This window comes from Telmatherina bonti (assembly GCF_933228915.1).
Source record: "Telmatherina bonti genome assembly, chromosome: 21".
Lineage (NCBI taxonomy): Eukaryota > Metazoa > Chordata > Actinopteri > Atheriniformes > Telmatherinidae > Telmatherina > Telmatherina bonti.
Window position 1 is genome coordinate 1,606,892 of NC_136630.1, and position 15,070 is coordinate 1,621,961.

The 15,070-nt window shown below is 51.6% G+C and overlaps 1 protein-coding gene across 1 annotated transcript in view; it reads right to left on the bottom strand.

Annotated features, from left to right (window-relative positions):
- cUnh10orf88 (chromosome Un C10orf88 homolog) overlaps positions 1-15,070 on the bottom strand; it is a 67,576-nt gene that overhangs the window by 17,818 nt on the left and 34,688 nt on the right. The window contains exons 7-9 of the mRNA XM_079260978.1: positions 11,636-11,764; positions 11,263-11,377; positions 10,980-11,175 (exon numbers count right to left, since the gene is read on the bottom strand). Coding sequence (XP_079117104.1) covers positions 10,980-11,175; positions 11,263-11,377; positions 11,636-11,764 — 440 coding nt within the window. The remainder of the gene's footprint in view (positions 1-10,979; positions 11,176-11,262; positions 11,378-11,635; positions 11,765-15,070) is intronic.

Consider the following 15,070-nt stretch of genomic DNA (forward strand, 5'->3'; position numbering starts at 1 on the left):
AACCCAACACACACAACCCAACACACACAACCCAACACTCGCAACCCAACACACACAACCCAACACTCGCAACCCAACACTCGCAACCCAACACTCGCAACCCAACACACACAACCCAACACTCGCAACCCAACACACACAACCCAACACTCGCAACCCAACACTCACAACCCAACACTCGCAACCCAACACACACAACCCAACACTCGCAACCCAACACTCGCAACCCAACACTCGCAACCCAACACACACAACCCAACACACACAACCCAACACACACAACCCAACACTCGCAACCCAACACACACAACCCAACACTCGCAACCCAACACTCGCAACCCAACACTCGCAACCCAACACACACAACCCAACACTCGCAACCCAACACACACAACCCAACACTCGCAACCCAACACACACAACCCAACACACACAACCCAACACTCGCAACCCAACACACACAACCCAACACACGCAACCCAACACACACAACCCAACACTCGCAACCCAACACACACAACCCAACACACACAGCCCAACACACACAGCCCAACACTCGCAACCCAACACTCGCAACCCAACACACACAACCCAACACACACAGCCCAACACTCGCAACCCAACACACACAACCCAACACACACAACCCAACACTCACAACCCAACACACACAACCCAACACACACAAGTGTGTTGGGTTGTGTGTGTTGGGTTGCGAGTGCTATACATGTAAAGTTTGATTTGATTTCCCGGCTCTCGCCGTTGCCCCACTCTGTGCAGACGCAGGCATTGGCCACAAGCTGTTTGGCCAGAATCTGGAGGCCAAAGAGGCCATTTTGAGTGATTTCTGAAAGTGCACCCTTAAAAATGCTGGGTTATTCTATCAATCCAACTGCTGGGTTGTGAAATGTGTAACCCATTTTGGGTTATAACATGGGTTTTGGGTTATTATTTGGGTTATTTTTGTGAACCCATGCATTGGGTTAAACACAGTCGGGTCATATACAGTCTAAGATAAAAATCAATCAACCCAACAAACAACAGTTAACCCAACACCTGGGTTGTTTATGCGTTAAACGTCAAGACGTCATACGTCATCATTTCGACTTTTCCCATCATCCACCACGAAGAACTGGGCGGCAATCTGAAAAATCGTCTGACGCAGGATTGCAAAGGTATGTGCATTCTGCAGATATAATTCACATTGTCCGTCCTACGTTTCCTTTTCATGTTTAAGTTTTTTAGCGTCGTTATCATGAAAGCACACACAGATACAGTTGACATGCATGCCATGCCACACGAATTAATGAAACATCCAGTGTTAGGCAGCTAGCTCGCTGGTTCACTAGCCTGGCTGCTAGCGAGCTAACTATCCTGCTAGTTTTCTTTCAAGTCTGGTACTTTTCCGGTTAGCTGGGTGCATGAGAGCTAACAGGAGCTGGGCTTGAAACGCGTGTGTTGAGCAGCGAGAACTGTCAGGCTGGAGCTACATTTTGAGAACATTTGCCACGTCAAAATTTACCTAGCGTATTTAAAATGCAATGGAAATGTTGGAGGATACAGCAACAAAATTAAGGTTGACATAATGCACCGTGTGTCCCGTTCATTTTAAGTCAGCAATGTAGTTATTAAGAAGAAAACGTCAATGGAACTTGAGCTAATATATCCTATATCACAGCCCAAGCTTTTCTTATTTGTTTCCCTGCAAAAGCAAATTAGTAGGAGATTCGTACTTTTACTTTTGTCTAATTTACACCAACATTTTGTTTAAACTTAATTGTAAACATTGGATTAAACATTTCTTACACTGAAGCTAAGTTGACCCATTTCCTGCTATCAATATTCTACAGTCATGTTTGTTTAAAAAAAAAAAAAAAAAAAAGTTATTTCCAAGCCAAATTTAGTCTCTTAATTTTTTTCTGTTATCCTTGCAGGTCAATGTTGTTGACAAACTGACCCAGTGGCAGCTGACAGATCTTATAAGTTGTTTTAAAGGTAAGCACAGGATTTTTCGTGTTTATGGCAAGCAGATAGCCTGCATAGCAAGGTAAAAAAAATTATGTAGAGAAATCAATGTAATTGATTGGCTTGTATTTAAGTGCTCACTTAGTGTTTCTTGAAAATAAAAAATGCATTCTTATTCCAATATCTTTATGCAAATGGTTCCATTCTTGTAGCTGTTCTCTTTTTAAAAAGAGTGTCTCTGTGTTTTGTCTTTCAGACGAGGGATCAGGAGATCAGGAGAGTTTCCTTCTTTTAGACGAGGGGACCGTCAAACAGTTGATTCCCAGAACAGGCCCCAGGCTCAAGTTCCTCAAACATTTTAGAGGACTTGTAAGTACTTATCATTTTGACATTCTTGCACAATTATAGTGCTGTACCTTTTGCAACGGCAAATAAAGTATTCAATCAAACAGGGCCAAGATGATCAGGGAAAACAAGTGGGACATTCAGGAGATGTGCCAAGAGTTTCCTCATCTACTCACTCCAGGCATGGTACGTTAAGAAGGAGAACATCTTGAGGATTCATTGTTAACTACAATCTTTTCTCTGCATGTTAGCTACTACATTTAACTTGTTTACGTCAATTTGTTTTAGACTTTTAAGTCTTACATGGAGAGGCTGCACCAAAACTCTTTGAAACCTGGCTGACATTGTATGCCGAAAAGATTCTGCACCTGGCAAGACGGAAGGGAAACTGACTTCTTCCCTCGATGGATTAACACCCGGTAATGCATTATTATATTGTACAGCAGGCTATGGAAATGTTAATTTCAGCAGGTGTTTTATTTTGCTACTAAATGGCCAAATCCCAGATATGCCACTTAGAAAATTGTCTTCCTACAGATTGTTTGGGGGAACTGGCCCTGGGCAACGCTCCTTCCACCAACTGTGTACAAAGTTGGCCGAAAAGTATTCCAGCACACCATCGAGGAGTCAAAATTGGCGTTTATCGACCGTAAGCCTGTAAGTCCCTCAATATCTAATTAGAAATGTGTTCATTTTAACCAATTGAACCCAGCATCCACATTGTTTTTGGGGTGTTGGTCAAAAGGGCAGATCAGCAGGCTCACAATGCTTTTTGACACATGAGCTGGCAGATCGGTGTTTTGGGTAAAAACATTTTGAAGAGGTTGGAAAACAATTATCCAAGAACAGAGCCAACCGAGGCCCAGTTTAATTGGTTAAGAATGTGCCAGTCAATTTATTGAATAATTCAGAAAATGTATTTCTGTACATGCGCTGTACTAGGCACCCTAAATGCCATTATCTCTGCTTTTTAAGCTTTTACTCCCAGTGTTTCTCAAACTTAATTTTTAAGGTCTCCTCATAACTATAGACAGTAAACAAATGGTCCATTTGTATACTGTTAGAATACAGACATGTATGGGTCACTTTGGATCATCTTAAATCAGGGCTGTCCAAAGTCGGTCCTCAAGGGCCGATGTCCTGCAGGTTTTTTATGTATCCCTTTTACAACACACCTGGCCTCCATTAAATGGATCCAACCGCAAAAAAGAAGTTCTGCAACCAGTTGGGAATTCCTCCAAAATGGAGTGTATGGAATGGAAGGACATGAGTCAAAGCCTGTTAAGTTTTTGCGTGCAGCAGTACTTGCTCGCAGGTAGACTGGATATGACTTCTTTTCTTGTTTTTTTTTATTTTTTCATTTTTTTTCTGCTGAGAGTGGATCTACCTTGTTAAATGCTGGCTCTGGATTGTTTTAAGTGTGTTAATGTTCAAAATATATTGTTATATAAAATGTTTATAGTTACCTCATGCTCAGAAGGAGTCATTTATGAGCCAGTTGTGTGGTTATTGCTAAGAATTCAAATGGATATTTGAAGCATCTATTTATGTTAAGATGTTAATCTTCATTGGGTTTTTAAACCTTTTTGTCTCCTTTCATCAAATATATTTAAGTTTATTGTAACTTTGGTTTTCATTACCCTTTTAAAAAATCTTGAATCCTTTAAAAAAAAAAACTAACAATCCTTAAAATACTTGCACTGCTGTAATGTAAGATTGTTTGCTTTTATGCAAAAATATAATAAAACATTTTTAGATTCTGATACTGTTTCTAATTGTCTATTGTCCTTTAATGTAACTGAGAGATTAGTATTCTTTTACAGTAAAATGCATCATGAGAATCACCATTTTTGTGGTAGAATTAAGTATAGTTTGCATAATGTTTAACCAATTTATACAGTAGAAGGTACCCAGGGTTGTACTTGATTTGACCCAACATTTATATTACATATGTAACCCATCCAGTTGGGTTAAATTGCACTACCCATTTTGCTGGGTCAAATTAACTACTGCTGGGTTGGTCCAATAGTTATCCAGCTGTTGGGTTAAACAATACCCAAGTTGGGTTCTTTTTAACCCATGTTTTTTTAGTGTGTGTAAAACCAAGAAGCAAAGTGTCATAAGCCACGCCCACTTTGTCTAATGTCACTTTTCTCTGCCTGATCTACACAAAGCTTTGAAAATACCTTTCTGACAAATCCTCCAGTTCAATCTGCCCATCTACTTAAAGTTCCTGATGAAGCCAGTGCTCCACAGTGCCTGCAAGACGGTGCAATTTTTTTTGAAAAATAACAGGACAGCGTCGGTATGCTGGGAATAATTTCTGACTGCCTGCACGCACGCACAGGTGTTTTTGGCACCTTATCTCAAAAATGTAAATATTCATTAAAAAACAGTTTGTGTAAAAGTGATGAAAGTGTCCACAGAGGACCGGAGATGTGTTTAGGGCTCTAGGAATTTTTTGGGAGCATCCCAGATTGATATTTGCTGAAATATAAATGGTTGAATTTCTTAGGTGTTTTATGACTAAATGAAACAAATCCAGTAGACTGATGCTTTGATGAATTGTGAAATTTAACGGACTTAAAAGGACGATGCAGAGAGTGCCTACAGCGAGTTTGGTGCTGGGTCACCTGCCAAAAGATCCAACATTCAGCTCATTGGCATACTTCTACGCGACTTGTCTGTAGACTGCAGGGTGCAGTGAAGCGTTGCAACACTTCAATCCATGGCATGAGATGTATCCTCAAAATCTTTGCTCTCCACGATGAACTGGTGATCTTTATGGATTTTTCACAATCTGGAGGCGGAGCCATTTTCATTTGCTCATAAACCCCGCCCACTTCCTCCAACCCTGCCATCTTGCACATCTTGTCTCTGGGTGACCTCAAAAATATGTGTTTAAAGTTTGATGCATATCCACCCAGCCGTTTTTGAGATATTAACCATCAACACACTGCCGGCGCATTCATGCGCCCTTTTTGCAAACACTGAATGAATGCGCCGAAACACAGTAAGACAGTTCCCTGAACTTGCAGGGCCACATTTATAAGACAAGGATGTGTCTGAAGGGGAACTGTTTGAGCTATTCTTCAACGAGGAGATCATCGCTCTGTTCGTCCGCGGGACTCCTTGGTATGCAGACAAAGTAAAAGAGGCAAAGTTGGACAGAGCAGGACGATCGAGTCGTGTTGCTCACTTTGAATTTTAAGGTAAAATGAACCCCTAATTTTCACCAGTGAAAAGTTCCAAAGTAAAACTGGAAATAAATTTTTGTTTGTGTCCATCCATTCATCCGTCCATCTTCTCCCGCTTATCCGGGGTCGGGTCGCGGGGGCAGCAGCCTCAGCAGGGAAGCCCATCCCTCCCTCTCCCCAGCCACATTTACCAACTCTGTGGGGGGATCCCGAAGCGTTCCCAGGCCAGCCGAGAGAGAATTGGGCTGTATGTTGCTGAGTCCAAATTTTACACAGTTTAGGTCATCGCCCAGACAAGTTAATGACAATGGGTTTAGCATATTTTGCTTGAAAGACCCAGAGATTTCTCCAAAGATAAAAATAATCAATCAGACACATGGGGCTTCAGCCAGAGAATGCAGGGATGTATAACCGACTTTCCATCTTTTCAGTTAGACGCTGGGGCTGCATGGTGGCATAGTGGTGCCACTGTGGCCTCACAGCAAGAAGGCTGCTGGTTCGAGGTTTGAACAGCGGTCTTTCTGTGTGGAGTTTGCATGTTGGCCCTGGGTATGCGTGGGTTCTCTCCAGGTACTCCAGCTTCCTCCCACCGTCCAAACACATGTTAGTTTAACTGGTTACTTTAAATAGAGTGAGCACGAGTGGTTGTTTGTCTCTGTGTGTCCCTGCGATGGACTGGCAAGATGTCCAGGGTGTACCCTGCCTTTCGCCCAAAGGTTGCTGGGATCCAGCTTCCCCGACACCCTGAATTGGATCAAGCAGTTCGGATAATGAATGAGTTAGACGTTGTCTGGATGGGAGCAGATGTTGCTCTAAAACATCCAGATGTGGAAGCTGCCCATGCCATCGGCACTAACGCAACCCCATCCCATCAGAGATGCAGGTTTGTTTAGTCCAGTTTCAGACCAGTGTCTTGACTGCCAGGCTGTTAGAAATATTAGAAAAAGGTATTTGTTGCCAGGTTGGAGAAATTCCAGGCAAAGCAGTTGGTGTGATTTCATAGCAAATTGTGAAACATCATTGACATGATGGTGAATAAAAGTTTACTGTGGTAGATGAGAGTAAAAACTATCAGCCGGGTTCAAACAAACCTCAGAATAACATCTTTATCTCCATCTAAAATCTAAAACACTTCAGTGGAAAGACGTACCGTCGGGCTGCCATCTTCTCCTGGAGTTAGGATGTCTCAGTCCTCTTTCAGCTGGGTCTCAGTTTGGTCGTTCACACATAAATAATCCTGATCGCCCTTGAACTCATCGCAACCACAACTGAACGCCATGCCGTCCCGTTGCCATGGTGACACCCAGCAGATGTATCAGGGCGTAGGCAGGAAGAAAGCTGGCGTGTGCTGGCTTCCAGCTGCAGATCAGTACGGGATGAAACGCAGACAAGCGCAGCCGTTGTTCAGCTGCAGAAAGCAGCTTCTGTTTCCACGCCTGCCATGACAGAAGTGCTGCTCGCAAACAAAAACCTGCCTTGTTTCAAGCTCAGCGCCTTCCTGGAGTTTCATCTCATTCCTGCAGAGCGTGAAGCTGTGAAGGAACGTTTCATTTGAATGGCGTAGTTTGAAACAACATGAGTCCATTTCAGACCGAACTGCTGTGGAAACTTCTGTCTGATTCCAGTCCTTCCTCAGATCCTCCTGAACAGGTCGCTGGCGTCTTACTTCTTTGTCCAAATCAGATAAAATATCTAGATAAAAACTAAGGGTGGGACTCTATTAAAAAACTCTATCTAATTAATCCACACACATCCACACATAATACTGTGACCGTAAACCAGGTTGGATCGATCAGTGGCGACCTCAGTCTGAGGTGATTAATCACCTCTTACAGCTAGACGCCGCGACTTTGTCTGGAAGGGGGAGGGGCTTACGCTGCTCCCGGAAACGGCGTAAACTACGCGCTGGTTCACCTTAAGTACAGAATGTCTGCAGGATCACTAGAAAAGTGGCTCGACTTCTTTAAACAGACTCAAAGACGGAGTGAAAAATGGCTCAACATGCAGAAGTCTGCCGTGGGCATCGGTGTAATGGGCGCCATGATAAACGTTCCACCATTACCTGCGTTCAGTTTCGCTGACCCCTCGGCGACAGGTCGCGGGACCCCTCGGCGACAGGCAGCGGGACCCCTCGGCGACAGGTCGCGCTGCCTGTCGCCGAGGGGTCCCGCTGCCTGTCGCCGAGGGGTCGCGCTGCCTGTCGCCGAGGGGTCGGGCTGCCTGTCGCCGAGGGGTCGCGCTGCCTGTCGCCGAGGGGTCGCGCTGCCTGTCGCCGAGGGGTCCCGCTGCCTGTCGCAGAGGGGTCGCGCTGCCTGTCGCCGAGGGGTCGCGCTGCCTGTCGCCGAGAGGTCCCGCTGCCTGTCGCCGAGGGGTCGTGCTGCCTGTCGCAGAGGGGTCGTGCTGCCTGTCGCCGAGGGGTCCCGCTGCCTGTCGCCGAGAGGTCGCGCTGCCTGTCGCCGAGGGGTCCCGCTGCCTGTCGCCGAGGGGTCGCGCTGCCTGTCGCCGAGGGGTCGCGCTGCCTGTCGCCGAGGGGTCGCGCTGCCTGTCGCCGAGGGGTCCCGCTGCCTGTCGCCGAGGGGTCGCGCTGCCTGTCGCCGAGGGGTCGCGCTGCCTGTCGCCGAGGGGTCGCGCTGCCTGTCGCCGAGGGGTCGCGCTGCCTGTCGCCGAGGGGTCCCGCTGCCTGTCGCCGAGAGGTCGCGCTGCCTGTCGCCGAGGGGTCGGGCTGCCTGTCGCCGAGGGGTCGCGCTGCCTGTCGCCGAGAGGTCCCGCTGCCTGTCGCCGAGAGGTCCCGCTGCCTGTCGCCGAGGGGTCCCGCTGCCTGTCGCCGAGGGGTCGGGCTGCCTGTCGCCGAGAGGTCGCGCTGCCTGTCGCCGAGAGGTCCCGCTGCCTGTCGCCGAGAGGTCCCGCTGCCTGTCGCCGAGGGGTCCCGCTGCCTGTCGCCGAGGGGTCGCGCTGCCTGTCGCCGAGAGGTCCCGCTGCCTGTCGCCGAGGGGTCCCGCTGCCTGTCGCCGAGGGGTCCCGCTGCCTGTCGCCGAGGGGTCCCGCTGCCTGTCGCCGAGGGGTCGCGCTGCCTGTCGCCGAGGGGTCCCGCTGCCTGTCGCCGAGGGGTCCCGCTGCCTGTCGCCGAGGGGTCGTGCTGCCTGTCGCAGAGGGGTCGTGCTGCCTGTCGCCGAGGGGTCGTGCTGCCTGTCGCCGAGGGGTCCCGCTGCCTGTCGCCGAGGGGTCGCGCTGCCTGTCGCCGAGGGGTCCCGCTGCCTGTCGCCGAGGGGTCGCGCTGCCTGTCGCCGAGGGGTCCCGCTGCCTGTCGCCGAGGGGTCGTGCTGCCTGTCGCCGAGGGGTCCCGCTGCCTGTCGCCGAGGGGTCGCGCTGCCTGTCGCCGAGGGGTCGCGCTGCCTGTCGCCGAGGGGTCCCGCTGCCTGTCGCCGAGGGGTCCCGCTGCCTGTCGCCGAGAGGTCGCGCTGCCTGTCGCCGAGGGGTCCCGCTGCCTGTCGCCGAGGGGTCGCGCTGCCTGTCGCCGAGGGGTCGCGCTGCCTGTCGCCGAGGGGTCGCGCTGCCTGTCGCCGAGGGGTCGCGCTGCCTGTCGCCGAGGGGTCCCGCTGCCTGTCGCCGAGAGGTCCCGCTGCCTGTCGCCGAGAGGTCGCGCTGCCTGTCGCCGAGGGGTCGCGCTGCCTGTCGCCGAGGGGTCGCGCTGCCTGTCGCCGAGAGGTCCCGCTGCCTGTCGCCGAGGGGTCGCGCTGCCTGTCGCCGAGGGGTCGCGCTGCCTGTCGCCGAGAGGTCGCGCTGCCTGTCGCCGAGGGGTCCCGCTGCCTGTCGCCGAGGGGTCCCGCAGCCTGTCGCCGAGGGGTCCCGCTGCCTGTCGCCGAGGGGTCCCGCTGCCTGTCGCCGAGGGGTCCCGCTGCCTGTCGCCGAGGGGTCGCGCTGCCTGTCGCCGAGGGGTCCCGCTGCCTGTCGCCGAGGGGTCCCGCTGCCTGTCGCCGAGGGGTCCCGCTGCCTGTCGCCGAGGGGTCGCGCTGCCTGTCGCCGAGGGGTCGCGCTGCCTGTCGCCGAGGGGTCCCGCTGCCTGTCGCCGAGAGGTCCCGCTGCCTGTCGCCGAGGGGTCCCGCTGCCTGTCGCCGAGGGGTCGCGCTGCCTGTCGCCGAGGGGTCCCGCTGCCTGTCGCCGAGGGGTCCCGCTGCCTGTCGCCGAGGGGTCCCGCTGCCTGTCGCCGAGGGGTCGCGCTGCCTGTCGCCGAGGGGTCGCGCTGCCTGTCGCCGAGGGGTCCCGCTGCCTGTCGCCGAGGGGTCCCGCTGCCTGTCGCCGAGGGGTCGCGCTGCCTGTCGCCGAGAGGTCGCGCTGCCTGTCGCCGAGGGGTCCCGCTGCCTGTCGCCGAGGGGTCGCGCTGCCTGTCGCCGAGGGGTCGCGCTGCCTGTCGCCGAGGGGTCCCGCTGCCTGTCGCCGAGGGGTCGCGCTGCCTGTCGCCGAGGGGTCCCGCTGCCTGTCGCCGAGGGGTCCCGCTGCCTGTCGCCGAGGGGTCGCGCTGCCTGTCGCCGAGAGGTCGCGCTGCCTGTCGCCGAGGGGTCCCGCTGCCTGTCGCCGAGGGGTCGCGCTGCCTGTCGCCGAGGGGTCCCGCTGCCTGTCGCCGAGGGGTCCCGCTGCCTGTCGCCGAGGGGTCCCGCTGCCTGTCGCCGAGGGGTCGCGCTGCCTGTCGCCGAGAGGTCCCGCTGCCTGTCGCCGAGGGGTCCCGCTGCCTGTCGCCGAGGGGTCGCGCTGCCTGTCGCCGAGGGGTCGCGCTGCCTGTCGCCGAGGGGTCCCGCTGCCTGTCGCCGAGGGGTCGCGCTGCCTGTCGCCGAGGGGTCGCGCTGCCTGTCGCCGAGGGGTCGCGCTGCCTGTCGCCGAGGGGTCGCGCTGCCTGTCGCCGAGGGGTCGCGCTGCCTGTCGCCGAGGGGTCGCGCTGCCTGTCGCCGAGGGGTCGCGCTGCCTGTCGCCGAGGGGTCGCGCTGCCTGTCGCCGAGGGGTCCCGCTGCCTGTCGCCGAGAGGTCCCGCAGCCTGTCGCCGAGGGGTCCCGCTGCCTGTCGCCGAGGGGTCCCGCTGCCTGTCGCCGAGGGGTCCCGCTGCCTGTCGCCGAGGGGTCCCGCTGCCTGTCGCCGAGGGGTCCCGCTGCCTGTCGCCGAGGGGTCCCGCTGCCTGTCGCCGAGGGGTCGCGCTGCCTGTCGCCGAGAGGTCCCGCTGCCTGTCGCCGAGGGGTCCCGCTGCCTGTCGCCGAGGGGTCCCGCTGCCTGTCGCCGAGGGGTCCCGCTGCCTGTCGCCGAGGGGTCCCCATGTCTTAAATCTCCTTCCTTCCTCCTTCTGAGGCTCAGTTTGACCTTCAGTACATGGTCTTCCCCGTGTCTACACGCTGACATGTAATTGGCCGGTCTCACCTCTCTTTGGGCTGACTGATTAGAAACGGATCAATGTCTCGGAACCGGCGTGGTTGGACTCGGTAAACTCACCAGCTGTTCCTCATCTTCTCCTCCGTCACCGCTGTTGTCACGGCACCGTCCAGTCGCAGCTGCGCCACCTGACCGCAGATGCGTTGGAGCATGGGCAGAAGCTCCGGGCTCAGCGCCTGTCCGTGACCTTTCAGGAAGCACGACATCATCTCTGTCAGGTGGGCGTGGCTCATCGGGACGCCATCCTCCCTGCTCGCTGCGAACAGTCCACAAGGTCTACAATGATGGTCCAGACACACAAACCTGCAGATAAGCGAGCTGATCATAACGAGGTGATTCTTACTGGTGTTGGTTGCCATGACATCAGGCAGCGGCAGGTCCGGGGAGGAGGAGCCCTCCGACATCGCTCCATTCTGATCCAGGAGGCTGACATCAGCAGAACTGATGGAGTCTGGAGTCTGGCGATGGGAAAGAAAGTTATTTGAGCTGCAACGAATCAGAAAGCAGGACACCTGGACCCGGAGAACTCCCCCAGACCCAGGACATCCCATTCCACCATGTCACAGCTTCCATGTTTCCATGGGAACAGCTGCTGGTTTGGAACGTTGGGACGTTTCCGTCTGCGGTCTACGTCAGGTTTCCTCACACCGACGGTCCGGATCTGTCCACCTGACAGGAAGCCGCAGCGCCGGAGGTCGTCGGGGTGAAACTCATACCGTGGAGTCTGCAGGCTGGGGATGATTCCGGCCCGCCGCTGGAGGCTCGCCGAGTCCTCGAGCCAACGCAGACAAGGCTCCGCCCCCCATCAGGAGAGGAAGGAAGCCCCCCAGAGAGCCGGTCTGGTTCTGGACAAACATAAACAGATGCGAGGAAACGTTTCCATGGTTTCTAAACGCCCGACCAGCTATATGACCTATTATGTCACTCTGGTCAAGGCACCATGGACACAAAGAGCTGCTTTAATCCAGCTGTTTTAATCCAGCTGTTTTAATCCAGCTGTTTTAATCCATCTGTGTTATTCCAGATGCGTTAATCCATCTGTGTTATTCCAGCTGTTAATCCAGTTGCGTTATTCCAGATGCGTTAATCCAGCTGCGTTATTCCAGCTGTGTTAATCCAGCTGTGTTATTCCAGCTGTGTTATTCCAGCTGCGTTAATCCAGCTGCGTTATTCCAGCTGCGTTAATCCAGCTGTGTTAATCCAGCTGTTATTCCAGCTGCGTTAATCCAGCTGCGTTATTCCAGCTGTGTTAATCCAGCTGTGTTATTCCAGCTGTGTTAATCCAGCTGTGATAATCCAGCTGTGTTATTCCAGCTGTGTTATTCCAGCTGTGTTATTCCAGCTGTGTTAATCCAGCTGTGTTATTCCAGATGCGTTATTCCAGCTGTGTTAATCCAGCTGTGTTAATCCAGCTGTGTTATTCCAGCTGTGTTAATCCAGCTGCGTTATTCCAGCTGTTTTAATCCAGCTGTGTTAATCCAGCTGTGTTAATCCATCTGTGTTATTCCAGCTGTGTTAATCCAGCTGTGTTATTCCAGATGCGTTAATCCAGCTGTGTTATTCCAGATGCATTAATCCAGCTGTGTTAATCCAGTTGCGTTATTCCAGATGCGTTAATCCAGCTGTGTTATTCCAGCTGTTAATCCAGCTGTTTTAATCCATCTGTGTTATTCCAGATGCGTTATTCCAGCTGCGTTATTCCAGCTGTGTTATTCCAGCTGTGTTAATCCAGTTGTTTTAATCCATCTGTGTTATTCCAGATGCGTTATTCCAGCTGTGTTAATCCAGCTGTGTTATTCCAGCTGCGTTATTCCAGCTGCGTTATTCCAGCTGCGTTAATCCAGCTGTGTTAATCCAACTGTGTTAATCCAGCTGCGTTAATCCAGCTGCGTTATTCCAGCTGCGTTAATCCAGCTGCGTTAATCCGGCTGTGTTATTCCAGCTGCGTTATTCCAGCTGCGTTAATCCAGCTGCGTTATTCCAGCTGCGTTATTCCAGCTGTGTTAATCCGGCTGTGTTATTCCAGCTGCGTTATTCCAGCTGCGTTAATCCAGCTGCGTTAATCCAGCTGCGTTATTCCAGCTGTGTTAACGTGTTATTCCAGCTGCGTTAATCCAGCTGTGTTATTCCAGCTGTGTTATTCCAGATGCGTTATTCCAGCTGTGTTATTCCAGCTGTGTTAATCCAGTTGCGTTAATCCAGCTGTGTTATTCCAGCTGTGTTATTCCAGCTGCGTTAATCCAGCTGTGTTAATCCAGCTGTGTTATTCCAGCTGCGTTATTCCAGCTGTGTTATTCCAGATGTTAATCCAGCTGTTTTAATCCATCTGTGTTATTCCAGCTGCGTTATTCCAGCTGCGTTATTCCAGCTGTGTTATTCCAGCTGTGTTAATCCAGCTGTTTAAATCCATCTGTGTTATTCCAGATGGGTTAATCCAGCTGCGTTATTCCAGCTGTGTTAATCCAGCTGCGTTATTCCAGCTGTGTTAATCCAGCTGCGTTAATCCAGCTGCGTTATTCCAGCTGCGTTAGTCCAGCTGTGTTAATCCAGCTGTGTTAATCCAGCTGCGTTATTCCAGCTGCGTTACTCCAGCTGTGTTAATCCAGCTGTGTTATTCCAGCTGCGTTAGTCCAGCTGCGTTATTCCAGCTGTGTTAATCCGGCTGTGTTATTCCAGCTGCGTTATTCCAGCTGCGTTAATCCAGCTGCGTTAATCCAGCTGCGTTATTCCAGCTGTGTTAACGTGTTATTCCAGCTGCGTTAATCCAGCTGTTATTCCAGCTGCGTTATTCCAGCTGTGTTATTCCAGCTGTGTTAATCCAGCTGTGTTAATCCAGCTGCGTTATTCCAGCTGCGTTAATCCAGCTGCGTTATTCCAGCTGTTATTCCAGATGCGTTATTCCAGCTGTTATTCCAGCTGTGTTATTCCAGCTGCGTTATTCCAGCTGCGTTAATCCAGCTGTGTTAATCCAGCTGTGTTAATCCAGCTGTTATTCCATCTGTGTTATTCCAGCTGTGTTAATCCAGCTGTGTTTTTCCAGATGCGTTAATCCAGCTGTGTTATTCCAGATGCATTAATCCAGCTGTGTTATTCCAGCTGTGTTAATCCAGTTGCGTTATTCCAGATGCGTTAATCCAGCTGTGTTATTCCAGCTGCGTTAATCCAGCTGTGTTATTCCAGCTGCGTTATTCCAGCTGCGTTAATCCAGCTGCGTTATTCCAGCTGTGTTATTCCAGCTGCATTAATCCAGCTGCGTTATTCCAGCTGCGTTAATCCAGCTGTGTTATTCCAGCTGTGTTATTCCAGCTGTGTTAATCCAGCTGTGTTATTCCAGCTGTGTTAATCCAGCTGTTTTAATCCATCTGTGTTATTCCAGATGGGGTAATCCATCTGCGTTATTCCAGCTGTGTTAATCCAGCTGCGTTATTCCAGCTGTGTTAATCCAGCTGTGTTAATCCAGCTGTGTTATTCCAGCTGCGTTAGTCCAGCTGTGTTAATCCAGCTGTGTTAATCCAGCTGTGTTAATCCAGCTGTTATTCCAGCTGTGTTAATCCGGCTGTTATTCCAGCTGCGTTATTCCAGCTGCGTTAATCCAGCTGCGTTAATCCAGCTGCGTTATTCCAGCTGTGTTAACGTGTTATTCCAGCTGCGTTATTCCAGATGCGTTAATCCAGGTGTGTTATTCCAGCTGTGTTAATCCAGTTGCGTTATTCCAGATGCGTTATTCCAGCTGTGTTAATCCAACTGTGTTAATCCAGCTGCGTTATTCCAGCTGCGTTATTCCAGCTGCGTTATTCCAGCTGTGTTAATCCGGCTGTGTTATTCCAGCTGCGTTAATCCAGCTGCGTTATTCCAGCTGTGTTAACGTGTTATTCCAGCTGCGTTAATCCAGCTGCGTTAATCCAGCTGTTATTCCAGCTGCGTTATTCCAGCTGTGTTATTCCAGCTGTGTTAATCCAGCTGTGTTAATGCAGCTGCGTTATTCCAGCTGCGTTAATCCAGCTGCGTTATTCCAGCTGTGTTATTCCAGATGCGTTATTCCAGCTGCGTTATTCCAGCTGCGTTATTCCAGCTGTGTTAATCCAGCTGTGTTAATCCAGCTGTTATTCCAGCTGTGTTAATCCAGCTGCGTTATTCCAGCTGCGTTATTC